Source organism: Neltuma alba, unplaced genomic scaffold, assembly GCF_004799145.2.
Source record: "Neltuma alba isolate B1F8T4 unplaced genomic scaffold, ASM479914v2 tig00011361_pilon, whole genome shotgun sequence".
NCBI classification, from domain to species: Eukaryota; Viridiplantae; Streptophyta; class Magnoliopsida; order Fabales; family Fabaceae; genus Neltuma; species Neltuma alba.
In genome coordinates, this window is record NW_021636058.1 from 2,884 (window position 1) to 28,844 (window position 25,961).

At 34.8% G+C, this 25,961-nt stretch overlaps 4 protein-coding genes across 9 annotated transcripts; 2 read left to right on the plus strand and 2 right to left on the minus strand.

Moving 5' to 3' along the window:
* Positions 1 to 1,018: 1,018 nt before the first annotated feature.
* Positions 1,019 to 4,226, plus strand: LOC114712454 (origin of replication complex subunit 6-like). Of its 3 annotated transcripts, none has more exons than XM_028896998.1 (10): positions 1,019 to 1,180; positions 1,265 to 1,311; positions 1,410 to 1,514; positions 1,629 to 1,709; positions 1,883 to 1,994; positions 2,076 to 2,138; positions 2,228 to 2,315; positions 2,433 to 2,503; positions 3,270 to 3,360; positions 4,016 to 4,226. In XM_028896998.1, the coding sequence occupies exons 1-10, from the start codon at positions 1,061 to 1,063 to the stop codon at positions 4,078 to 4,080; spliced, it is 843 nt and encodes a 280-aa protein (XP_028752831.1). In that variant the 5' UTR covers positions 1,019 to 1,060; the 3' UTR covers positions 4,081 to 4,226. The 3 variants fall into 3 exon arrangements, with proteins under 3 accessions (XP_028752831.1, XP_028752833.1, XP_028752832.1); XM_028896999.1 differs by having other exon boundaries at positions 1,130 to 1,184; XM_028897000.1 differs by lacking the exon at positions 4,016 to 4,226 and having other exon boundaries at positions 2,433 to 2,474; positions 3,270 to 3,354.
* A 1,737-nt stretch (positions 4,227 to 5,963) lies between these two features.
* Positions 5,964 to 9,994, plus strand: LOC114712449 (putative B3 domain-containing protein At5g58280). Its single transcript, XM_028896990.1, has 7 exons — positions 5,964 to 6,057; positions 7,350 to 7,417; positions 7,495 to 7,590; positions 8,108 to 8,166; positions 8,239 to 8,398; positions 8,575 to 8,781; positions 9,307 to 9,994. Exons 1-7 carry the CDS (start codon positions 5,964 to 5,966, stop codon positions 9,706 to 9,708), a joined length of 1,086 nt encoding a protein of 361 aa, XP_028752823.1. The 3' UTR covers positions 9,709 to 9,994.
* Positions 9,995 to 11,498: 1,504 nt separating this feature from the next.
* Positions 11,499 to 13,320, minus strand: LOC114712440 (60S ribosomal protein L10). The gene is made up of 5 exons (XM_028896977.1): positions 13,253 to 13,320; positions 12,445 to 12,946; positions 11,977 to 12,058; positions 11,718 to 11,830; positions 11,499 to 11,668 (listed from the first exon to the last, which is right to left on the minus strand). The coding sequence occupies exons 1-4, from the start codon at positions 13,260 to 13,262 to the stop codon at positions 11,762 to 11,764; spliced, it is 663 nt and encodes a 220-aa protein (XP_028752810.1). The 5' UTR covers positions 13,263 to 13,320; the 3' UTR covers positions 11,499 to 11,668; positions 11,718 to 11,761.
* Positions 13,321 to 15,607: 2,287 nt separating this feature from the next.
* On the minus strand, positions 15,608 to 25,761 carry LOC114712445 (probable LRR receptor-like serine/threonine-protein kinase At1g06840). 4 transcript variants are annotated; one of them, XM_028896985.1, is made up of 21 exons: positions 25,676 to 25,761; positions 25,223 to 25,402; positions 24,546 to 24,693; positions 23,965 to 24,036; positions 23,709 to 23,780; positions 23,172 to 23,315; positions 22,966 to 23,037; positions 22,669 to 22,806; positions 22,485 to 22,559; positions 22,213 to 22,281; positions 21,970 to 22,038; positions 21,746 to 21,817; positions 21,482 to 21,568; positions 21,151 to 21,219; positions 20,320 to 20,825; positions 19,530 to 19,691; positions 18,606 to 18,889; positions 18,072 to 18,123; positions 17,110 to 17,360; positions 16,322 to 16,456; positions 15,608 to 16,209 (listed from the first exon to the last, which is right to left on the minus strand). In XM_028896985.1, the coding sequence occupies exons 2-21, from the start codon at positions 25,326 to 25,328 to the stop codon at positions 15,862 to 15,864; spliced, it is 2,931 nt and encodes a 976-aa protein (XP_028752818.1). In that variant the 5' UTR covers positions 25,329 to 25,402; positions 25,676 to 25,761; the 3' UTR covers positions 15,608 to 15,861. The 4 variants fall into 4 exon arrangements, with proteins under 4 accessions (XP_028752818.1, XP_028752820.1, XP_028752817.1 ...); XM_028896987.1 differs by lacking the exon at positions 25,676 to 25,761 and adding an exon at positions 25,523 to 25,613 and having other exon boundaries at positions 22,735 to 22,806; XM_028896984.1 differs by lacking the exon at positions 25,676 to 25,761 and adding an exon at positions 25,523 to 25,613.
* Positions 25,762 to 25,961: the final 200 nt, after the last annotated feature.

Sequence of the window (25,961 nt, forward strand, 5' to 3'; positions counted from 1 at the left end):
GCAAACTACCTTTAATTTTCTAGTTAATGGGGGCCATTGGGGTAAATTGACAAATTTTCTAAATCTCAATTTAGATCGTATGACCTGCTTAATGGTTTTCTGAGTTTAACAACGCAAAGTAGAATTTGGGTAATTCATCCCTCTTTTGAGGAGGTTTTCCCCAAATATTAATTTTATATTGAAAAATTTGGGAAATAGATTAGGAAAAATTACAATGAGATCTTAAAAAAGAAAAAAATTACAAAACAAATGTGGTAGACATTGATATTCTTTATTTTAGAACTTATTATTATATGTTGTTTAAGTTGTTATAGATAGAACTAGTAATATAGGCGAGCCACCAGTTACGGTTGGCCTGTGACGAGCCTGAATAAAACATGCAAATGGAATATTTGGGTCGTTCTTTTTATTCTACTCAAATTTCTAAATACCTAAAATAAAACATGTAAATAGAAATTATGATAAGTAAAACATGGAATCCAAAGTTTCAACTTTCAAATACCTCAAAATATGAAATATACGATTGCATGATATATCCTAAATGATTTTAAAAACATCCCAATTAAAATATAAATCCAAATCAACAATACCACAAAGTCATAAACACAATGTGTCACTACACAAATTATTATCAAGTACTCAATTATGAGTCATCACTCAATATTGATAGTTTCAAAGGGGCAAATTTGAAAAAAAAAAAAAGAGAAAGAAGTACAACGGTTGGCGGGTTAGCTCATCGCAAATTCGATCTTGGTAGTTACGGGTTCAAAAATCCGTTTTAAGATGATTCTCATTTTTATCAACCCAGTCTGTTACTTTTTGGCGGGCTGAGCTCGCAAGTTGAACTCCTATTATTAGCTCTAGTTATAAAGACAAAATTAATAATTATATTTATTTTTGGGACTTGATTGTAATTTTTTTAAAAAATTATTTGGATGAACTCGCATTCCCGCCAGTGCCACCACCTCATCTGTTTTGTTCATTTCACTGATTCAAACCTCGATTAACCCTTTCAAAGAGCAGGTCTTCTTCTCCATTCTGCCGAGGCAATTTCAGGAAAATGGATATGTCAGAGATAACCAAGAAGCTCGGACTATCAGATTCTAAACTCGCTGTGCGAAAAGCGTTGGAACCCCGGCGCTTATGCGACGTTCAATTCGATTCCTCTGTCATTGGAGTTGTAAGTTCAGTACCATTGAATCTCTGGGTTTCAGATTACGCATTCTGGATACTGACTATTCCGCTTGTTCATTTTTATCTGTAGGGGGAAGTTTGCAAAGCTATAATTTGCTTGGAAATTGCCGCCACGAGGTACTTTTGCCGATGCTTAGTGTTTTTTACCAACTTTTCGTTGCTTAGTTGAGTTCCTTCAATGGGTAATATTTAGCTTTTTTTTTTTTTTCATGCAGTATGGGAATTTTGTTTGATCGATCGAGTGCCACCAGGCTAAGTGGGATGTCGGAAAAGGCATATATCAGATCGTACAATTTGTTGCACAATGGCCTAGGAGTCAAGTTGGTTTTATCTCTATTCTCTTCAGAGTTTCTTTCCGTTTAATTATCAGTTGTATGGTTTGTGCTATATCTGGATGGACGTTTTACTGGATTGTCAAATCATTGGTGCTACAGGACAAAGCTTGATATCAGGGAATTAGCTATTCAATTTGGGTGTGTCAGAATTATTTCATATGTTCGAGATGGTTTGAATTTGTATGCTCAAAATTTCCTTTTGCTCTTTCTCCATTTCCTGTCTGTGGTGCAATACCTACAAGATGTTTGACAAAATGTTCCCGAGGGCATTAGACTTGTCTGTGTTTCTGTTTGATTGTGCGTCTATTGCTGAGGGAACTAGAGACGTCTTATTTTGTTTATATTCTTTTAAGTTACAAGGAACGTTTCCTTTCATCATTGCCGGCTTCTCGACGTGCAAGTGCTGACTTCACTCGTCCTGTATTCATTGCTGTTGCTTTTTATTTATGTGCCAAGAAACATAAGGTACCTACATCTCCCATACCCTAAGATAGGATATGAGCTATTCGTCAGTGGTTTAACCAGTATTAGATGTCTATTTTACAGCTCAAAGTAGACAAACTTAAGTTAATCGAACTATGTGGTACCTCTGAATCCGAATTTTCCAGCGTAAGTGCCATAAACTTTGGTACGTTGAATTAATATGAGGGTTCCAGTTTGGTGTTAGCTCTCAACCTGATTCTGAGTGTCTACGTCAGGTTTGTACGTCCATGAAGGACTTATGCCATGACATTTTTGGGGTTGCCAAAGAAAAGAAGGATCCAAGAGCAGTGAAAACCAATCGAGGTATTTTCCCACTGCCTTTAATTTTACTACCTCAATTGAGCGCCAAATGACGATTGAAGTAATCTATTTTGGCTCCTTCCCCACATTAAAGGATCTAAAATTAAAGTTTTTGTTCAGATTTATTGGATGCGTTGCCAGAAAAAAGGAGAACTGAGGATGGTGGTTATTCATCTGATGAAGGACCTAATGTAGTAATCAAATTCATCTTTACATACACCCTTTTTTTTCCCCTATAGTAAAGTTTAACCCGGTCTATTCTATACTTAACTCGAGTGTCTACTATGTTTTAATACTTTCTTCTACATCACGATGATTGATATGATGAAAAATATATCATAGATCAAATTGATTCTTTATTTTGTATCTTGTTTCTGTCTTGCTGTATGCTTTTTAAGTGGAATGTAGTTACCCTGTTGAGCTCCATTAATCTTCAATTCTAGCTAGAGTTAATTTTTCTTTTCCTCTAAGTGGGTCTATAACGATAGTAGCATGTAATAAAAGACCAGCTAGGATGACTTACTCAAGTGTGATTATTATGGACCTAAAGTATTGCCATGCAGTTATAGGTTCAGTATGGTTAACATTAACCATTGAAGTTCTGCTGCAGGTTTTTGTTAATTTTAATATACAGAACTATGACTAATTACTCTTTATAGTTTCTACATGATTAACAACTTGGAAAACCCAGTTGAATATGCAATAATGAAATGAGACTCCAATCCGTCTTGGTTTCTGTTCGAAATGTGAGGACAGAGCGTTACAGTCAAATGTAGCACCTTCGTTCTCATCCATTTTGTCAGTCGGTTGCATTTTAACTATTTACCATTTAATACTGTGATATATACTTAAGACACTGCTTCTAGGAGTAAGTGGTCCAATTGCATGGAAAATGAATTCTCTTCCAGTATGCTGTGAAAACTTCTATTGAATTCGGTTATTTGTTGTGTACTTCAGCTGTCAAGTTATAAGAAACGCAAACAAATGGAAAAACATGACTATGACAAGTCCGTCTTCAGTGCTTGCATTGATCAAAACAGAGCAGAAGGTACAGACGCATTTTCTGCTATGCTTTCTTTGTTACCGAATTTAGTTGTAGTTTTCCAAACGTCAAAACTTAGCTTTACGGAACTCTTGATAGAATTAGTGTATCTCATGGGATTGAGGGTGAAAGTGGACGAAGTTAGTGGATCAGCTTGTTAGCATATGTTTAGGAGTTAATTTATTTTCTGTTACAAATAATAAAAAGATCTTATTTACAAATATCTCAATTAGGATTTGTTTATTATTGAGTGAATGCTCTTTGGAATCTAGTTTGTTTTGTTCTTATTTATTATTTAATTTAATATTTGTTCTTTTATGATAAATAAGGCAGAAGCTAGTAGAAATAGGCAGTAGATTTCGAGATTCATCTCAACTTCAGGAGATTCTAACTTGTTCTTATTAGTTGCATGACTTTAAGATTCTTACCGATCTTCTACTGAAGATTTTTCCTTTATATGCATGGGTTGGGACCTGAGTGCACTTCATGCTGTACTTTTCCTTTGATGAACATGATCTAACTGAAACTAAATGATGATGAGAAGAGTTAAACTATATATAGAAGAATGAATTAAATGACACACACAGAAAAACACAGTTAATAATTCTCATCATATGTTGATGACTCGTTGAGGCTTCTTCTGTGATTTGCTTAATCTTAGATCTAATGGCGAAGCGTGGATTGGGAAGGAGATGGATGCAAGAAGCAGAAGAAAGGAGAATTTGATGAGAAATAAGAGTTTTCATACCCGTTGTTGTAAATTTTCTAACTGTAATTGTAAGTTAAGTTGAGAATATAGAAAATTAGAATTGTTAATTGTCATGTGTTGTAAATTTCTTTATGTATTGAAAATTTGCTCATTTTAGTTGCTAATTAAGTTGCTAGCAACTCCCATTTTCCTAATTAACAATTACAATGAGTAAATTTACAATAACATGCAAGAGAAGTAATAATTCCTATTTTCTATATTTCCAGCCAATATACAACTGCCTCGACAAATTTATAATAACATATAAGGGAATTAACAACTCTCATTTCTCATATTCCCAACCTAATTTACAAATATAATTAGCAAATTTATAGTAAAACATAAGGAAATTTACAACCGTACATAAAGAAATCAAGATGTAAATTGTAAAGTGGAGACTTAAGATTATTACTACATGTATGTGTGTATATACATGCAGTTTGCGTTTGAGTGAGTTTGATAGCTAGGTGACTATCAATCTTTTAGGGGTGCTACGAAGTCAATTCATGGATTCAAACTCCTTTTTTTTTTTTTGGCCTGAATGTTCAAACTCCTTTTAATTACGTCTTTTAGAATTATTCTCTAGTAGTCGGAGTTTCGGCTATTGTCTAAAATAAGTGCAATAAAATTTTTCTTTATTCATGATAAGTGCAATGAATTTTTTTTTTTTATTATTTCTCTTGACTAGGACCCAATGTGATTTTCCCTTTTAACTTTTTTTTTTTTTGCTTTTATAACAAAAGGTTTAGATGAGTCTAACTGCTAATTTTTAGTCACCATTTATAATTGTAATGTCATTTTGACGGTATTAGGGTCAAAACACTTAAAAGATAGTCCATAAAATTAAGAAACTAAAACTAGATATTATACAAAGTCAATTAACCAAAATTGCACTTTTATCTAAATTATCTTACCTTCGATTCTTAATATAAAAACTAATTGACTAATTTAAATAGATTAAGAAAATTTGTTGAGTTAGTTATTTGTAATAATTAAGTATTGTTTTCTTTAAAATACTCTTACTAATAATGAATTAGTTAAAACTAACATTTACTTGAATTTTAATATGTGTAACTACTATAAGAACTACTTTGAAAAAAATAAATAAATCTGAGAGACAAAGTAAATTAAAGTCTCATATTTAAGATCAAAATAAAAGTTAAACTAACTTTTATATTAAGGACCGAAGGCAGTACTATTTATAAATTATAGAAGGGCGACTTATTCTTTGTATCATACTTTGATGCAATAAACTTAATACAATACAAAAAAATGTCTAATGTGGCATAAATTTAATTTACATCATTCACTCAATAATTTAACTTCTGGTAAAGCAACATTTAGCATTTTCATGATAGTTTTAAGTTGCATTTAGTATTCTAATTTTATTTATAGTGCATCTAACATCCTCATATTATTTTTATAGTACTTTTAATATCCTAATTTTATTTATAATATATTTAGGACTCAAAACCATAAATACTATTATGGCAGTAAATGTAACTGGAAAAAAATTAATATTAGAGTATGTTGGAGCTGGATGGATTAGAAAATAAGAAAGAATCCTAAAAAAATGATTATTGAATTTTAAATAAGGAATGATTACAAAAATGTGTTGTTATTTATTTTTTGAGCATAGTCATTTTTTTTTACAAGTGTAGAAATCAATACTAATTTAAAATTTTAAAATTCAACAGTTATTTTTTAAAATTTTTTCAAAAAAATAATGTGGCATACTATTTTACTTTTAATTTCTTGAAAACGTTTTTGACCCCCGAAAATGGCAATAAAGTAACGGTAACAAGTGATTTGAAACCAAAAATGGCGCCACTCGGTCCGAGGTCAAATTTGTAATTTAAAGATGCCTCCGTACCAGCAGCTGGTTCACTGCGCGAGCGCTGCTCGAATCACACAGACTCTTCAACGTCCCAGCCTCATCATCTTCTTCTTCATCGGTAATCTGTCTCCATTTTCCCTTTCTCTTTTCATTTGTTCTCTATAAATTCTTTGTAGCTTTGGAGGATCCTCAAGGGCACTTCTTCACCTTTACATATGACATGGGATAGAGTTTTGTATTTAGCTGCAGCATTAACCTATTCGGATCGCACAGCTCTTTTACGCGCACACATTTTTGGGCTTTTGTGACTCTGTTCTGTTTTTAGTTGGTATTGTAACTACTGTTTTGAAGGTATCTTCAAACAAGTTGTACTTTTTCTCTGTTAACATTTATTATTTTCCTCTATTAACATTTATTATATGAAAAAAAGTTTAGTCTGGCTATGGGAAAAAGGTGAAGAAGAGGAGGAGGAGGAAAAAAAAGACCGATTCTGGAGTTAAGGTGCAAGAATGGGGGAATTGTAGTGAAAAAGTGCGATGAAGAAAACTAAAGGAAGCTATATTTTCATCCTGCCTTGCTTTATATCCCCCCTTTCTCCTTTACTGCATAAGGCTTTTAAAGTTGATTTAAAGTCCACTATTTTTGGGGAGTTTCTTTTTCCTGTGCCTTAACATTTATTCGTAAAACCGTCATGAATTGTTGGCGTCCATACTAGAAAATTAACATCAGATCATTCTTCAATTTTGGAAGCATCACTAACAATCCAGCATTAGCAGATGGCAAAGGGTTGCGCCACCAACACATATGAAGAGGCTCGAAAGCAACGGCTTGAAGAAAACAGAAAAAGATTCGAGGTAAATTAGTGTTTGTGTAAAACTCCTTTTAATACTGGTGCTTGGAAATACAATTATATATTTGAGTACACGCGATGAAGCCTGGACATTCCGTCAAGTGATATCCAACCCATGTGGCCAGAGCCTATCCTTGCCACACTGTCTGAAATGTTGACCCATATTTTCTCCTGGATTTGACATGAGAGGGTGTGCTAAATATACCAAGTCATTCTTTTGATTCTCATCTAACATTCTCGGAGACGGAGATTTTGGTAGACTCTTGTATCACTGTGGTGCCTGAATGTTGAGAGTACCTGAGATTTGGTGACGTGAAATAACAAGCTTCAAGTTGACATTTAAAGCATCAGCTTTAAAAGTCAGTTACATGAAAATGTTTCCATCTCTTTTGTTGAGTGTGGTTTTATAGGGTGAGAGCTTTTTTCTAAACAACTGTGTATTAAATCTTGTATTCTGTTATTGATTTTGAGACAATTAACGTTCTATTATAACCAATACTGCTTTGCTTTTGTTAATTCTACTTTAATTAATTTACAAGTTCTTTACTTTTGCTCTGAAGGATCTGGGGATTTCAAAAATTTCAAAGAATTATCTGAACTCGTCACACCAGAGAAGAAGGCTCCTCCGGTGAAGTTATGTTTTCTTTAGTTTTACTCTGAATAATCACAAGCATCTGACTGATCTCTCTTGCTCTGCCTCTGCAGCAATGTCGACCAAAACAAAAATCAAATAGTAATGATGTCGTGGAACCAAGACGCTCTTCTCGCGTGCGAAATTCTGTTCCTTCATATCGTGAGGAGGTAGGCATCAATATCAACTTTATTCTTATAGGACTTGCATACTTTGAACTACAAATTTACTTATATCTGTTTATGAATTTTAACCACGAGGTGGTCAGGTGGTAATTTATTGCTCTTATGTGACCAACAAATCTTGGTTTTCCTGTAGTATCTGTCTAATGATATCTATCTGACTAAAACTCCTATTTGGTCATCGCAAGTTTCGGCGCCCATCAATTTGATACTCCTAAGGCTTTCAACATCACTTTAGTACTGAGAATATGATTGCTGAATGGTGTACTTGGAATCAGAAGTATAGTTTTGGTCCTCAACAGTAATGCATTATTTTAGTACCTTTGGACTGGTGAACTTGGAAGAATCATAGTTTTGCTTACTAAAGTGATACAAAAAGTCTTCAGTGTTGAAACCACACCATATATTGGGAACCACTATAATGTTTCATGCTAGATCTTTCTGTAAACAATTTCATTGGGTTTTCCTTCTTGAAAAAATTAGACATTTTTTTTGGCCGTTATAGGTATTCATAGATCTTCCACCTTTGCGGAAGAGGTCAAGGTCGTCTTCATCATGGGGAAGGTGCTTATTCTTTTTGAAAAGGTTTCTCATTGTTGCATGTGAAATATTACTGACAAGGTATGGAAATCTCAGTTATGTTGCAAGGCCACTAGATGAAATAAAAGAAGCCACAGATGAAGAAAGAAATCGTGCTTTCATGGCTGCAGAAACACTTCTAAGCGATTTACAGACTTCAAATCCAGCATTTATTAAGTCAATGGTCCGGTCTCATGTTTATAGTTGCTTTTGGCTGGTGAGTTACAATAAAGAGATTCAATTGGCTGCATTCATAAATTGCATATTCAAGATCAATATTATCAAACAGGTCTCTTCGGTAAATTGGTTCTTAAACTAGTACAAAACTTCCCCTGAAGCACTTATTTTGATATAATCATGCTTACTATTTTATGATTATCTTTATTATGATAGGGTCTCCCTAATAGATTTTGCCACGACCATCTTCCTAAGACTACGTGTGACATGATTTTAGAGGATGAAAATGGCTCAGAATTTGAGGCTGTTTTCCTTGGCAATAGAACTGGGCTCAGCGGAGGGTGGAGAGGATTTGCATTGGATCATAAGTTGGATGATGGTGATGCACTTGTTTTTGAATTAGTTGAACCTACCAGATTTAAGGTACTCTTAGTCGTCCATTATCTCATGATTATTATTCTTTTACTAATTTGACTATTGCCTATAACTGGTTCTGAGGATTGAGTGCTATGCATTATTACTAATAGGGGTCATAGCAACAGTCATGGCTTATAATGAAAGATGACAATAAACGGAAGGCCTGTTAGAATGAAGGATCAAAAACAAGAAAGAAACAGAGATAAGAATATTGCTATCCCAAATCAGGGAGATATCAGAAAAAATTTCACAATATTCAACACTCTTCTCAACCTGGACCTTAGATCTCCATACGGATTTCTGAATTACCCCTTTGTTCAAATATTTGTAGACAGGAAGTGGTTAGCGAGCATGAATGAAATCAAGAACTTTTAATTTGCCCTTTTAAAGTAGTCAATTACTGTTGATTTATGGTTCATGGATATATTTACGGTTTACTACTAGAATAGTAAGGTTTGAATATGGTTTACTTTTTATGGTTCATGAATAACTTAGATTCGCATCTAACATATCTTCATATTTTTACCGCAGATTTACATTGTCAAAGCCTTTCCAGAATCAGCTGAAGATGGACAAGAGATTTTGGATGAACAAGTTGATACTTGTGCAACCAAGAAGCACAAACCACAATCAAACAAGACAAAAATTCTTAAACAAGGTATTGTGCATGAAACTAAAGAATCTGCAAATTCTCAGGAATACATTGCAGAAAATAATGCAGACAATGGAATCGAGCCACAAGGGCTAAACACAACCAGGAAAACTAGGTTTTCTCAGAGAAAATCTCAGAAAGAATCTGAAGATTGTAAACTGCTTCCTTCTGATGGTTCTATAAAGGAAGAAAACATTGAACAAGGGAAAAATTGTACTCCTAAGAAAGCAACTTCTCAAGCAAACAAAACAAGGTCAAAACGTGGTACACGAAACAAATGACTCAGGAACAGGTGTGAAGCTAGAAAGTAACACTAAAATGAAGTCAACACAGATGTGGCTGACCCTGGTAAAATGGAATTAGTTTAGCATGTTGGCAGTGAGTTAAAGTACTACAAACTAAAACCAGTTGAAGCAGGCAAATTGGGTTGTACTAAACCCAACTAAACAACCTGTTTGTAAGTTCCTCAGAAAGAAGCCATAGCCCTAGAGAGTATAATGGAGGCTCAAATTTTGTGTAATGAAATGCAGATATATGGATGAAGCATCGGTGGACATAGGTAGGGAAGTAGTCATTATTTTGTGTTGACTGATATAATTTAAAGAAAGCTTTGTATGTTTTGTTGGTAACGTGCACTACTTCCTTCTATCCTGTTTTTCCTTTTCCAATGTTGGCAGTCTTTGTTTTCTTATACTCTGTTGCAATTTTCTTTTCTTTTTTGTCTAAATAACAATGAGTTTTAAGGAGTTGCAATCAAATAGATGAACAATCGATAAATGATCGGAATAGATTCTCCCTGTCCAATTCATAATCATTTCAATTAAAAAAAAAAAAAACTGGTATGTTCTTGTGCTGGTGGTTCAATTACTCGAAAAAGTAATGGTTGCCCCTTTAATATTTGAGAAATCTTCGCGTTAGCAGGTTTCTTCCCTGCTTCGTTGTAATGGACCTCGAAGAGATTCATACAAATCCAAGAACAATCTTACCGAGCACTTAAAGCGAGTGGAATTTATTCGATTGTGCTCTTTTGGTCATTACCTTACAAAATGAATATTTAGCAAAATTTTTGTTTGAAATATTCTTTTTGCCAATTATAACTATAGCTATTTGCAGTTTGCTCTTGCCACTTGCCAGTTCCCTCGAAGTGGGCATCAAGGCGTTACATCCAAACCTATTTGCTAACGTACCGGCCCTTTTTTATCCGAATAAAAGAAGACAGAATCATATTCCTTTGGTTTATAGATATATCTTTTCCACCAAACAATAATTGTGGACATGGATATCAGCTGTATTGGGTTTTATACAACCCCACAAGGACCCAAACCTATAGAATCACAGAAATATGCTAACGTACCAACCTCTTTTTTGAGAAATAGAATCATATTCCTTTAGTTTGTATACATTTTCCACCAAACAACAAAAGAATTATAGATATTGATATAAGCTATATTTTCACTATCTTGTACAATCCAGAGTTGCTTAAAATAAGTTTTTTTTGGCACTTTATGAGATAAAACTCTTCTCATACACTTACTTTATAAACTATAAAATCACTTGAAATAAGTTAATCCAGATTAGTTTGTGTACGTTTACCACACATAATTGTTTTTAACGTGTTGTCCTCCAACATTTTTTTACAAAAATCCTTCCAAATTTCGACCCTAATTAAAAGCAAATGGGGAATATGCCAACGTGCCAACGCTCTTTTTTGAAAAATAGAATCATATTCTTTTAGTTTATATACTTTTTCCACCAAACGATATTGATATAAGCTATACTTTCATTACTTTGTACAACCCCATTGGGACCCAACTTGCCAGAATTGCTTCAGGTAAGTTTTTTTTTTGCATTTTACGAGACAAAACTCCTCTTTTATGTTTATTTTATAAATTATAAAATTGCTTAAAATAATTTAATCCAATTAATTTACGTCGCTACGTTTAATAGTTTAAGTAGTCCTTCAATTCAACGCATAATTGTTTTTGGCGTGTTGTCCACCAACAATTTTTCACAACAATCCTTCCAAATTTCAACCCTAATTAAAAGCAAATGGCGAAGTAGTCCAAAAAAAGGGGGAAAGTGGCATCCACATGTGCCCCATTATTATTCGATCACACCTCATCAGAAATTACGTAACATACTGCAACCTGACACGAGTACTAGAATTACTGTCCATACAGTAATCAAGACCCCAGAGAAAGAGGACACCATTACACACACACACACACACATTCAGCGAGGCTCATACAGGTAACGTGATCCTTACACACACACACACACACACACACACACATATATATATATACAGCGAGGCTCATACAGGTAAAATGATCCTTATACATTAGCAGGCAAGAAAGCTCTTCCAGGCTCTCGCAAAGCCAAAGGTCCATGACACCCAAGAACCTGAAAAGCATAAAGGAAAAGAAAAATTAACTTGGTCAAGAAAGTGATTTCAGGAGAGTTAAAAACATCAAGCTTCCACTCATTGAATACTTGACAAGTAATCAAATTCTTTCCAGAACATCGTACTATTATAGTAGGAGACAAACCTTGGCATTGACTCCATCTGGCACAACTCGGTTCTCTGACTTGAACTTCAGATACTCAGCGCGGCTAAATTTGGTGAATCCCCTGAAAATAGAAAAAGAAAAGATAATTTTCATGGTCAATTTGATAAATTAACATAAAACTCGGCTGAAAAAATTGACATGTTTCCGGGAGAAAATATAGGACTCCGAGGGTAACATAGCAAAGCATTGTCAGATTCCCATATAGAACGGCATTGGGTTCATTCATGGGATATGAATTTATGAGTCCTGCGAACCATGTTGGAATTTATGACTACTTCATATTGAATTAAACCAGAATGCTTTAGATCAGAAATTAGAAACTGGACAAAAGCAAACTTACAGTAATCATGAAAAACAAAAAATGGATGAGCCCAGTAAAGACATGGAATTTCATAATTGACACAGACAAGCCATTAAAAAAGAAGAGATGAACTTATGCTTCCTTACCACTTCCTGCTGACAATGATCTTCTGGCGACCGGGAAACTTGAATTTAGCACGGCGCAGAGCCTCCTGAGCATGGTGGCCGTTGTGGTCCCTGCAACGAACGGACAGAAGCACTTGACCAATGTTGACTCTAGCACAAGTTCCCAGTGGCTTCCCAAAAGCACCCCTCATGCCTGTCTGAAGCCTATCAGCACCAGCACATGAAAGCATCTTGTTGATACGCAGAACATGGAAAGGGTGAACCCGGACTCGAAGGTGGAAAGAATCTTTCCCTGCATACTTGGCCATGTATTTGTTGCATGCTATACGCGCAGCCTCAAGAGCTTCACTTGAAACATTCTCCTTCTCCCAAGATACAAGATGCACACAGAAAGGGAGCTCATCAACCCCTTTCTTTTTCATCCCAACATCATAAATCCTGATCTTTGGGTCAGGTACACCACGGCAAAATCGAGATTTCGGGTATGGCTTGTTCTTTATCTGGCGATAACATCTCGCAGGTCCTGCAAAACCATAACCAGCATCTCATCAGGAAAGCACAAAACAATCTCCAAGCAAAACTCAAGCACCAACACAACCATGTCATAATAAGCTTTAACTGAATCCTCCAAATTATGATATACAAAATGATATCAAAATTCAACTCAGTCGAACTCCGAACTTTTCTAGTTTTTGATATATTTAGTGTGTAAACAAGCTAAGAAATTCGTTGGCAAAAGAAAGAAAAAGAAAAAAAAAAAGCTAAGAAATGCAGAGTAGCAAGCAACAGAATTGGATGAAGAATATAGATACGAGAAATCACCACTTACTCCTTCCCATGATTAGCCTTCTTCTTCGCCTCGTGGCCAGCCACTGCTGCGAAAACCCTAGAAATGGAGGAAATGAGGAAAGGCGGACACAGTTATATAGGTATGCAAAGACGCGCGGACGCGAATATGCGCCAGGCAGGTGTACACGCATGTGCTTACGTCAAAGTGGGCCCTACCAGAGAGCTTGGGTCCATACTATCCAATGTGGCAGCCCATGAAAACGGCCGACCGGTTAGCTTATTGGACACGCTTCTTTTTAGCCCAATACGACACCGACATATTGATAAAACGGCAATAAATAATTCTTGGGATTCGTCAATCATGTTCTAGGAGTTTCCACTCCTGCAATTATTTTGTTTATTTATTTTTGATTAAAGTATGCATTTAATCTTTTAATTTTGTACAATATTTTAATTTAATTTTTTAATTTTAAAAAATATATACATTTAGTCTTTTAATCCTAAAATCATTAGACATCAGTGATAATTTTTTGTAACAGTTATGGATGTTTTGAAAATTAAACTTAATATGTTAGTGTTTGAAAATATTTTATCAACATTTAAGATCTTAAGGTTATCATCTTTTTAAAGAAATTTTAGGGTTAAAGAATTAAAAGTATACTTTTTAAAATTAAATTTTGCATAAAATTAAAGGATCATATGTATACTTTAGCCTTTATTTTTTTTATTTTTTGTGCTTTGTAGCCTTTTTTTATCATCAAGCAAAAGAAATTCGATTTTCTTAAATAAAATCAATAATTAATTTAAACCTTACAAATAAGAAAGTCTCATGCGAAAGACTATACCCAGATCTAATTTAATAATATTGAATATCAAATAAATAATTGAATGAGAATATGAGTATAAAAAAGACACATGCATGTACCTATTCTTATTTTCTCTCAAAAGCAGACTTTAAGACGCAATTTAGGAAGAAATCAACGACATTTTACCTTATTGCTCAAGAGATAAATCGAATACAAATAACAACCCAATATAAATATAATGACACGACAAACTATGTATTTGAATATAAAAATTAAGAATACAAGCCTCAAAGGCTTGATAGACAAGATAAGCCTCAACATTAAATTAGCATTGGTGATATGGATGCCATAAAGTTAATAATTTATAAGCGTAAAGTTTTATACTGCAAATTATGTCCTTGAAAAGTAAATTTACATTTTTCAAGAGATCATTTAGTAATATAATTTTTCAAAAACTAATCAAAATCATAAAGCAAATCATATAGAGTCCGTTTGGTTCAATCCTATTGCAGGATTGCAATGGTAATTAAAATTGCATGACCAAAAAAAGCATGTTTGGTTGTTTTTTAGTTTAGTAATGGGGTTTACTATGGTAATGATTATTACCAAAAAATTGGTAATGCCCATTCATACCTCCCCCTATGAATCCCCATTACCGTTTATTGCATGATTCAAAAAGTCTAATTTACCCTTGTATTTGTTCTCATTGCCTCCTCCCTCTTTCTCCATTATCAAAAGCCAATCCCACGGCACCATTAGCCCCATCGACCAGAATCAACATTTTCCCCTTTCCTCTCCAACCCTTCTCTCTATTTTTTTTCCCTGTGGCAAGCCCTTCTCTTTTTTCTCCCTCCCTTCATTATCGTCATTTTCATCTTTGGCCATCAACATTTGAAGCTGTGAATGTCTCCCTTTCATATCTGTTTTCTATGAACGTCTTCCTCTGAATCTATTTTTCTGTAAATGTTCAAATCAGTATTTGTTGGGACAAACATGAGATTTTCATGCTTCCGTGGTTTATATCTTGGTTTTTATTTTGTTCCCTCTACAAGATCTGAAACCATGTTTAAAACTTGATTCATATATTTTGTTTCCCTTTTAATTTATTATGCTCATGATCTGCTCAAGATTTTTTCTTTTAAACATGCTGATTCTTATTTGGGTTTTGTACTGATACTAGTGTTTTGGTTGAGAAAGAAGATGATTGGGAATTGAGAGTTTTTGGACATTTTGGACCTTTTATAATTATGATTAAATATGAAAAATAATTTATGTACATCTTGTTAATAACAAACTAAATATATTGATGGTAATCATTATTGCATTGTATCCTATTGCATTGCACCCCATTGCATTTCCAAAAGAGTTTGCAGTTGAACCAAACGGGCCCATAGTTTTGCCTCTTTTCAAATGGCAAAACACAGTCAAGAACCTCTTGGTTCAATAGCACCTTACACCTCTTCTCATGAACGAGGATGTGAATTCTCGAGTAACAAAAAAATGAGATGTGGGATGGGTGCACATGTGTGATATGTTTATGTGAGTCCCTCTCTATGGGGGTGGATTAAATTGATAGTATCCAAAAATAAAAAAAATTAAGAGGATGCAACTTTAGCCAACTCAAATAGAGTTCACTTCCCAAGTGCTTATTAGACTAAACTTCTAAAAGCCAAAATTCAACCCAAAAAAAAAAGAAAGTGTGTATAGAAAGAACTAAAAATAACAACTTCTATGTGGAACCTACAAGATTACAAAATTCTAAGATTACATACAATGCTACTAACTGCCAGTACAATTTCACGCAAAAAAAAAAAAACTGCTGCTGCTAGTTTCATCAAAGTTTCTATCTTGGCGCTATGGTAGGTACCACCCCACTGATAAGGTCACTACCTGAGACATCTCCAGATACATAGGGAGTCTTTATAGCAGAAGATGAAGATGAACTGACCAATTTTCCAGAATCACTACTCGGTGTTACAGATTCAGCTCTTTTGGTATCAGACTCAGGCATCATAGACCATATGTTTTCGAGTTCTCGAACCACTTCTGCCATTCTAGGCCGTGCATCTGGCTCATCTTGGCAACACTTTAAGGATAGAGCCAAGAATTTCTCAATGCACTCTGAAGAGTAAGACCCCATGCGTCCATCAATAACAGAGAATACCGCGCCAGATTGGTATGCCATATTAACCTGGAAAGGGATAAGATAGTGCGTCACTGATCCTCAAAAAGAAATTTATTGACCCCAGCTTGGAACAATCACAATTAATAAAAGAGAAACCAGGTCCAATGTCGGGAAATACCTCTCTAACAATATTTTTGCCATGCGATATTGGTTGCATCCCAGTCAGTATTTCTAGAAATACAACACCAAGGCTGTAAACATCACTCTTGTCAGTCAACTTACGAGTTAAGAAGTACTCTGGATCAAGGTAACCCTGCAAATTAAAATAGTGAATTGAGTTAATAATCAATTTTGATAAAGTCGATCTTATCAGGATATATAACATAATTTAGAATCATTGATTGCATACTTTTTAAATTTTTGTTTTAGAAAACAAAGTGGATTAACTTATTTTGCGAGTTTATTTTGTCTAGCGTACTGCCTCTTAACTAGGAACTAGTAAATGACTAAATCAAAGGAAACTTTATGCAGGATTTATGGCAACATAAAAGGGCTAACTGCATACCAACCACCAACCTTGCGTAGTTATACATTTTTAATTTTAATTTACTCAATGGTTATTCCTTGTCCCCCCCCCCCCCCCGCCCCAATAAGAGATTGCTTCTGTGGACCTTTCAACCAACTTCATTTCCAGCCCCAAAAAAAAAAAAAAAAAAAGAAGTCAAATTTTACTTTAATGATCACATAGATAAGTATGTTTTCCTCGTGAAAATCCCTTCTGAAGCGGAAGCACAACGAAACTGCAAGATAACTGAAGAGGTGCTATTCTACTATGCCAGTACTAGAAGTATTGTTCTTCAATTTCTCTTTAAATTTTGTAGGATGTCTTGTCATTAAACAAAATTACCAAATTCATATGTAATACAGCATTTTAGCACACAATTGTAAGAATTAGAACAATCTTACCGGGGTCCCCTTTACCACTGTGGATACATGAGCTGGCACAACTCCTTCAATGTCTGGAACAGGGGCAAGCCGTGATAGTCCAAAGTCAGCAACTTTTGCTGTGAACCTTGAATCCAATAATATGTTGCTAGCCTTGACATCACGGTGGAATATTGGTGGGTCCGCTTCTGTATGTAGATACAGAATACCTTTAGCTGACCCTAGTGCAATCCTCATTCTCATAGCAAAACTCAGAGCTTCTTTTGAATGAGCTGTTGTAAAACATGTAATACACACTTGATAAGACAATATATAAAGGGAAAAAATTGGGAAAATGTAATGTGATATGAAAACAAAAGAAAATAAATTATCCCACAACCAGAAGCCTATAATGTTTTGGTTTCTCTGTTGGGACGCAGTTTAATGGGAGAAAAGATACAGGATACTGTACATCTCATGCCTAAGGTGTTCTTGATTTATGTTTGGGTAAATTATGTGCGAGTCTGTCCATGGTATTTATCATGTGCAGTTTTAGCTTTTGTTTCCTTTATGTGATTGCATCTCTTAGTTTTCTGTGATAACATGGTCAATATTAGATTGACAAAAAAATCTTGTCTGCCATGACAGGATGAAAGATGTGGAGAATTATAATGATTCGAGCTAAGATGATCTATGTGTCTAAAACTTTGGGCTTGCAGGACAAAGGGGTCTTGGTAAGTTTGGACTAAAGCAACGCAGCCCATGTCCACCTGTAGTTTTAAAATTGAATTACGCGGTGAGATTATATACAAAAGCATTCCCTATTGAGGAATAAAATGTATAGTTCTATTTGTGCTTGATATTGGAAACAGATAGGTCAACGAAACGTTATAACACTGCTGGAATGCCTGGCAACTTTTGTTTCTTAGCATATTAGCAAAGTTATCAGTAAAATGCAATAGAAGTGGGGTTGCAGATGCAGATAGTAACAACAAGAGATGTACCAGAAAGGTGATCTCTAAGTGTGCCATTTGACATAAACTCATAAACCAGCATCTGCAAGCATAAAGCAAGAACCAGATGAAAATAGAAGAAACTGGACAGTGTGAACAAGAAAATTCATGAGTAACAAAAAGGACAGAACAAGTAGTTTTCATCTAACTTCCTTGATGAAGATTATTATGAAAGCCCATGCCTTATTCAATTGATGTGACCCTTGTTTCAATCAACAAAATCAGAAGACTGATTTAAAACTTTCTGTGATTTGCACTTTTTTATATATGCAGTTATTCAAGGCAAGCTGTCTATATCCTTACATCCTCGTTTTAATAATTTTTTATTATAATTCTCCTATTAATATACAATTTTCTGTAGGAATCATATCTTCATGGAGTCGACATGCGATGGTCAAGATAATGGCATGACATAAAGTAAGATAACAGCGAAATGTACTAAAATAGAATTGATTGAGTATACTTCAAAAAAAAAAAAAAAAAGACTCCATTGAGTATAAATTTTCAAATCAGAACCACAAGTACCTGTTCACCTTCTTCATCACAGTATCCAACCAAGGACACAAGGTTACGATGATGTAACCTGGATAATAATTGTATTTCTGTCAGGAACTCCCTCTCACCTTGCAGGGATCCTTCCTGTGCCCGCTTTATGGCAACCACAGTGCCATCAACAAGAATCCCTTTATAAACCTTCCCATAACCCCCTTGGCCAACTTGTGCTGTGTCGCTAAAATTTTCTGTAGCCTGTGCCATTTCTTCGTATGTAAAGGCCCTCACACCATCGATTTTTATGGAAATCTTTGAAGCTGCAAATGGACGCAGGAGGCCTACGTTAAAAGGTTTATAATCACATGATGGAATGATTCAATATTTGGCTGATAGATATCCCGAAGGGGAATATGTGTGTTATGAGTTGTAAAGAGAAGACCTCTCATCGTCTGAATGTACTGTACAGCAGAACCAATCTTACTAATTTGAGTTTAAAAAAATGAAAATAACAAAAATAAACTTTGATTTTAAAAGACAAGCTGTAATGATCTGTTTGAGGGTGGGAGAATTCATAGGGAAAAAGTCATAAAGTGAAGAAAATAGGAGAGGTCACGAAAACTAAAGAATGATGTTAATCCTTAAAGCCAATCACTATCCAACACTACTCAATCATATGCCGAGGACCTTCCTTTTATTTCATTAATTTCTCTCTCATTTAGAATTTTCTTTGACATCAAATTGACATAGATGAGTGAAAGAACATGCTTCAGTGGAAATGAAAGCTTAAAGTACATCTTCCAATTCTCACAAGAGTAAATTTATTATGGCAAGAACGTTCTTGAGAACCTCAAATGGAAGTGTGCAACAACATCAATACTTCTCATTATGACCGAGCACTTTAGACAAGCCAAAAAGACAAACAATGATACACCAGCTTATATCTGATAAGATACTCACTTTGATGTCGTTTTGATATTGAATGCTGGCGTCTCGTGAGCACTCCGAATATAACAAGACTGACAATTCCAGATAATATAACAGCACAGGCAACTGTCCCTATTATAATGCCAACCAGTGCACCCTTGCTTATCCCTGAACTTTTTTTGGAGGTCTCTATCACTGTCAAAATAGTGAGATTAAGTATGAGAACATCCTCATAACACTTTGCAGCTATCATATTCCATATATGGTTATGTATCAATCACATGCTTCAGCTTCTTTATAATAAAAGTCACATGAACTTCCGCTTTCAATTAGGCTACTATTTAAAGTTATACTTGACAGAAATGCCAACAATATCATCTTTATCATGACTTTACAGAGAGGATTCCAGATCAATTATGCAGTTCATTGTGATATCTTATTCAGCAAATTTGTCACCTCATCCATGCTCAACTTAAAACTTCTAAAACATGCTTCAAGGAGACGTCGTCTCATCTAGAATATCACAGATAAAATTTGAAAGCGAAAAACTGAAGTTCAGGGCAGCTTCAGAAAAACCATGTACCAATCAGCGAGGGAGCGAGACAAAGAATTCAACCAATTTCACAAGCTATGACATGAAATACATGCATATTACCAGAACAGAGAAACAACACTAGCTCATGTTGTGCGGAAAAATGAACAAAAAATCAATAGATATGAAACATGAATTTACGATATTGTACTAGCTAAAGAAAGCATTAATTCAAAGTTCCAGCAAACACTCGTGCAGGTGAGGGTACATTTTTTTTTTTTTTTTACTTACAATCCTTATAAGGATCCAGGAGATGGAAGCCGAGTAGTTCATAAGGCCCAAATATATCGTTGTCAGGAACTGACCATGCTGTGAACATGCCTCTTAGCCTTAGAACCTCGCTTCTGTTGAAAATATGTGAGCTTTGGTTCTGAGCATCATAGACAGGATAGAGCTTCAAGAGCATTCTCAGTCGTGGCCCTTCTTCCCAAAAATACGTATCAATGTATAGTTGATAGATGAACAAGTTAAGTCCATTTGTCAGATAGTTCTCAAATAGATCTATATAAGAAGGAAAAGCCGAAATTCCCGGACTTTTCAGCCGATAATCAACAATCAAAGGGGCTGCACAGAAACACTTCACTGGAGATGATGGAGAATATTCAAAAGGAGGGGGACATGCTTGACTAAAACAGCTACCATTGAAGTATGGTGAAACCATGGTATCAGTGTTATTGGCTTCTAACCCACAGAACTGAGCTAGGCTCTCATTTGAACATAGAGGATTTCCCTCAAGCCTGAAAATAGCGTTTTGTTTTTCAAATAGAAATGTCACAATCTACTTGAAAATGACGGAGCGTATGGTAGATCTAACAAAAAAGGAGAATATTCTGAACTTTTGAAAAGGACAGTAATCTCTTCATAAAACATGCACATAACTAATGAAACATAAAACTTTAAGAAAGGAGCCATGTCTAATCCATGTTGAACACTTGTATTTGCCAGTCATGTGTGGTGCCATGCCAATGTCTCTGGCTCTTAATTCATAACCATAGTGGAGGGAGATGAAATTTCCAATTCACTGATTTTAGTATATATTAAAAGTAAAGTTTACAAAGGTACCAGAGTGAGACGTTTCGAGGAAGGCTAGTACTGCCTGATATGCTTGTAAAACTATTATGTTGAAATTCCCTGCAATATCCAGGATCACAAATTCATGTCAGCAAATCAAGAGCTAAAAATACGGGTGCATCTTTGCAGAAGGAGATGCAAATTAGATTAACCCAAAAGCATGCAAAAGATGCCTCATAAAAAATAAGTATCTGTCTGCATGCGCACACTCATTCTACATGTTAAATCAAAGGCTTCTCACCTCCCTGGATGCACACAAACACAAAGCTCCCCAAAAACAAATTCATGCCATGAAAACTTATGTTGTCAATTAAAATCTTACATGACAAAACTCTCCGTTGCATTTAAAGTCTTGCTCTGCCAAATGGAAGAAGGAATACTTCCATTCAAAGAATTGTTTGCAATTGACCTGCCATGTGTTATGAAATGTGAAAAACTGTCATTTCCTCGCCCACATAATCAATGAAAAAGCAATATCAAGTACAACTCTTGAATAAGTAATCCAACAAGATATTTTATATGCAAGATCAGGTCAGAAATAGTAAATTGCATTTCACTGAAAGGATACGAACATAAGTCAACTTACAATCTCTGAAGAAGAGGAAGACGAGAAAAATAGGGTGGAATGGCTCCAGCAAGCTTGTTGTTTGATAAATCGCTGCATGAATCCTAAAGGTCAAATACTACAGGAAATTTCAATTACTTGTAGACTAACAGAACTTATCTTCAAAGGAGAAATCAACATTTGAAATCCAAATAATCAAATGCAAAAATAATAAATGAAAAACTAGTTGGGCGATGTGTTCTTACATTGTTGTAATATTGTCAGAAAGCTTATTGGGAGGAATCGATCCAGTCAACTCATTGGAACTTAGGTCACTAGAATATGCAAACAATAGTCAGAAAAAACAATCTAATACAGTATTAGAGTTTCCATTAAACATGTAGGTCTAATTCTAAAATTGTGTTAGATGAAGTTCCATCTTGAAATATAGATCTATATAAATCATCATCATGAAATGGCTTAATGAAAAATGAGAAAACTGAACTTACAGATAACCAAGTTGCGGTATACTACTTAAATCAGGAACGGATCCTTGCAAGCTGCAATTCCTAAGGCTCCTGATAAAACCAACAATATAGGTAATGAATCTTGTCGGTTTGATACTTAGTGGCTAATTCAATTGTGATTTAGTGGGATAGATAGAGGCCATTATTTATAATTTTTCAGTTTAGTTCAAATATTATATACGTGGGTGAAATCTTGCCAATAAAATTAGAGTTCCCGTTCCAACAAACATTTGACAAGATAAAAATGCACTTACAATTTCAACAATTTTGACATGTTGGCATAAGACTCTGGAATGGTTTTCCCACTGAAGTTATTGTTATCAAGTTGACTGCAAGAACAAGAAGATCCAAGAAACTATTGACAAATGTAACTATTCAGTGAGGAATATTACAAACAGTTATTAATGTACAAGGAATAAGCATCCAGGAAATATTAACTAGATTGCTGCATCAGAAGCTGTGTATCTACTACCCACACATTCCATAAAGAAGAAGAATCCATACATTATAGTTATGTTGGGCAACTTGGAGAGCTCAGGAGGAAGATATCCTGATAAATTGTTATTGTCAAGAAGACTGCAGATCCAGAGATAAATAACAAGATGTAAGCGCAGCCAACATGGATTAAACTTAAGATAAATACATATATTAATGGTATCAATTATGTATTTGATATCCAATTACCAACTTACAGGTGAAAACAAAGAAATTGTCCTTTTCATCAAAAAAACTTACAGGTGAACAAGATATGGCAAGCGGGAGAGCTCTGGTGGGATTTGTCCACTGATTGAATTGTTGTTCATATGACTGCTCCATAGGAATGAAACGAAATACTTATTTTCTTTTCTCATTTTTCTCTTTTTGTGAAAATAGCAATGGCAGAAAAATAAATGAAAGTAAAACAAAGTGGACATTCTTGAACTTCTTCATAAAGATCTTACAAGTGCTTCGTCTTGTTCAGGTTTGCAAATGATGCAGGTAAAGGTCCTGATATTTTGTTCTGATCAATTTGTATTCTGTCTAAGTCTGGAAAATAACCAAGCTCTTCGGGCAGAGGACCTGTTATTTGGTTTCCATTCAAGAGTCTGCCAGAAAGTTCATAATATATCAGAAAGAAGGCAGATTTGATGTAATATTTCATGTCAAATATGACTGCCAATTATTAGTGGGAAGAAACATGATTCAAATGCTTGATATTCATCTGAGCAAGGTTATGTATACACAGAGGAGGAGCCCCAATCGTAATGGCTTAATACACAATAATACTCTAATCCCTATTATTGCTATCGCTACGAATGAGATTATGTAGCTACACAAGAAATGAAATAATATCTTTATGTACAAGTAGTAGAATTCTAAATTGGTGCTTTAACAAGTTTATTTATATGCTAATATATTTAAATGATTCAAAATTCAAAAAGATGAATGAAGAAATGAGCTATTTAACAATATAATCCAAAAGGAGAGGCCAATCTTACAAGAGCCTCAAAGTCTTGATATTGCCAATTTCCTTCGGGATGCTCCCACTTATGTTGTTCCACATAAAGCTCCTTCAAGAATTAAACAAGAAAGGCATATATCAGAGGATGAAGGAAATTGTAAACTGCAAAATGATGAAAATATTTGGGTCAATTATACCATATCCTCGAGCAAATAAGGCATCCAAGTATTGTGAAATTGGAAATTGATCACATACGTAAACAAGCACAAACATCAATGCAAATATTCTCTTACAATATTTTCAGATAAGCCAATTGGCCAGTCTCTGGTGCCAAAGTTCCAGTTAAATTCATATTCAGTAGTTGCCTGCAGGCAATAAAAAAAAAAATTAGAGACAAAAGTAGAAGCAAAAACAAGGTTTTTAAACAAATGTGCGAAAAATGCAATGAATTATGAACCAAATACTCTTTTAAATCAAAGTACTCTCACATGAGATGTAAAGATTGAAATATCTCATTTTATGCTTGCTCTGCATTGGATAATAGCGATGCTAGAAATGAAAATTGATGAGCCCAATTGATTGTTCATCAAAGAGGCGATGATGTTTCAATTTTAGGTTATATGAATTAATCAATGTATGTTGCCAAATCATCTGAGAACTGTTCATTCCTTGACCACGATTCCCATCACAAGCCTATCTATTTTAAACTATTGACTAAGAAAGTTTTTGCCCCAGAACAACTATGGTAAGTTGATTTACATCTCAACAGAGAAGATAAATAAACATAAATAAAGGACGGTTAAAGTAATCAGAAGCAGAGGCATGATTGTATGGATCACAAAATAGCAGTAGAGTATAAGAAATAAAATCATACAATTCTCTAACGTGGAGATAACCATTAGCTGTCTTATTATAGCAGACAACCCCTCTCCAGTTAGATCTACATGGATCTCCACGATTCCAGTTTCCCAGATTTCCATTACGATCAACCAAACTTTGCTTGATACTTTTCAATGCGTCAACTGCGAATGAGTGCAAACGAAATAAGCATATCATCAATAAAAACAAAATTATACATTGCTTTTGATGCTGAATCCTTTGCCACTTATTATTGCCACCTAACAGCACCTATCGTTTTCCAGTAAAGTCTTACTGCAAAATGCTCATCCGAAACCACTAGCTCCATGTGTTCTTGAAATCCATACAGTGGCAACAGTGATAGTACGGACAGTGAAGAGAGCCGAACTAGACTCCTATGTCTTGGTTATGGAATGACAACTAAGACATCAAGTTTGAATTACAGTATTGGGATGTTGATATTATTGGACGACATGAGCATGACATCTGTGGGTTTTGCTGATAATTATATTTAATGATATCATAACTCATAATCATGGAGAGATACCAATTAATATATAGGTAAATTCAATTTTTAATGTATGAACCTTGTATAGAAGTGAGAGTAACCCAGGGTAGAAAAGCTACCGTTTCCAGAAAAGGATGCGAAGTGCAGAGCAAAGAGTACACAAAAAAAAAGAAAAGAAAAGAGACCTTCAATGGGGTCAGTGATAAAATCCTGCGCAGCAACCAGTAGCAAAAAGCAGAAGAACCACAGGCTGAAAACAACTTCATACTTCCAACTCTTTGGAAGAGGCATCCCAAACCAAGAAGGTAGAAAACACCAAACTTCTTAGATATCTCTCAAGAACCAAACAGGGCACTCTTCTTGTCCTAGTTACAACAAAACCATTAAGAAACACTTTATCCGTGAATCATTAAAAAAAAAAAAAAATAGCAATACCATGTAAGCAACAAAGTGAAAAGTTCATCAGCTATGAAACAAAGGCATACCCTTTTCAGCAAACAACACTAGGAACGAAATAAAGCAACTTAATCGTCCATTACGATACAACAAACACTATTTTGAACACAAAAAGAAACGTTGCTTGCAAGCAAGCAATATAGATGAAGCAAAAATAACAAAATGACCAGTTGGTAAAGTACCTGTAGAAGCAAGCGTCAGCATAGGAGACTAAAATCTGAAAGCTTGAGAGTGGTACATTTATGACCAGGTCGAGACAACGAATGCTGCAGAAATTGTCGATAGCAGTGACAATGATGCCCATCGTTTTCTCCATAAGTATCTATCTGCCCAAGAATATGATGGAAAATTAAATAATGGTAGAAAAATAGGACCGCTCTAATGTGGGGATGGCGATTTGACTTTCCGGGAGTGATGGCGGTTGGTTCCTGCATGAATAAGACAATCACGAACCAAAAATAATGCAAC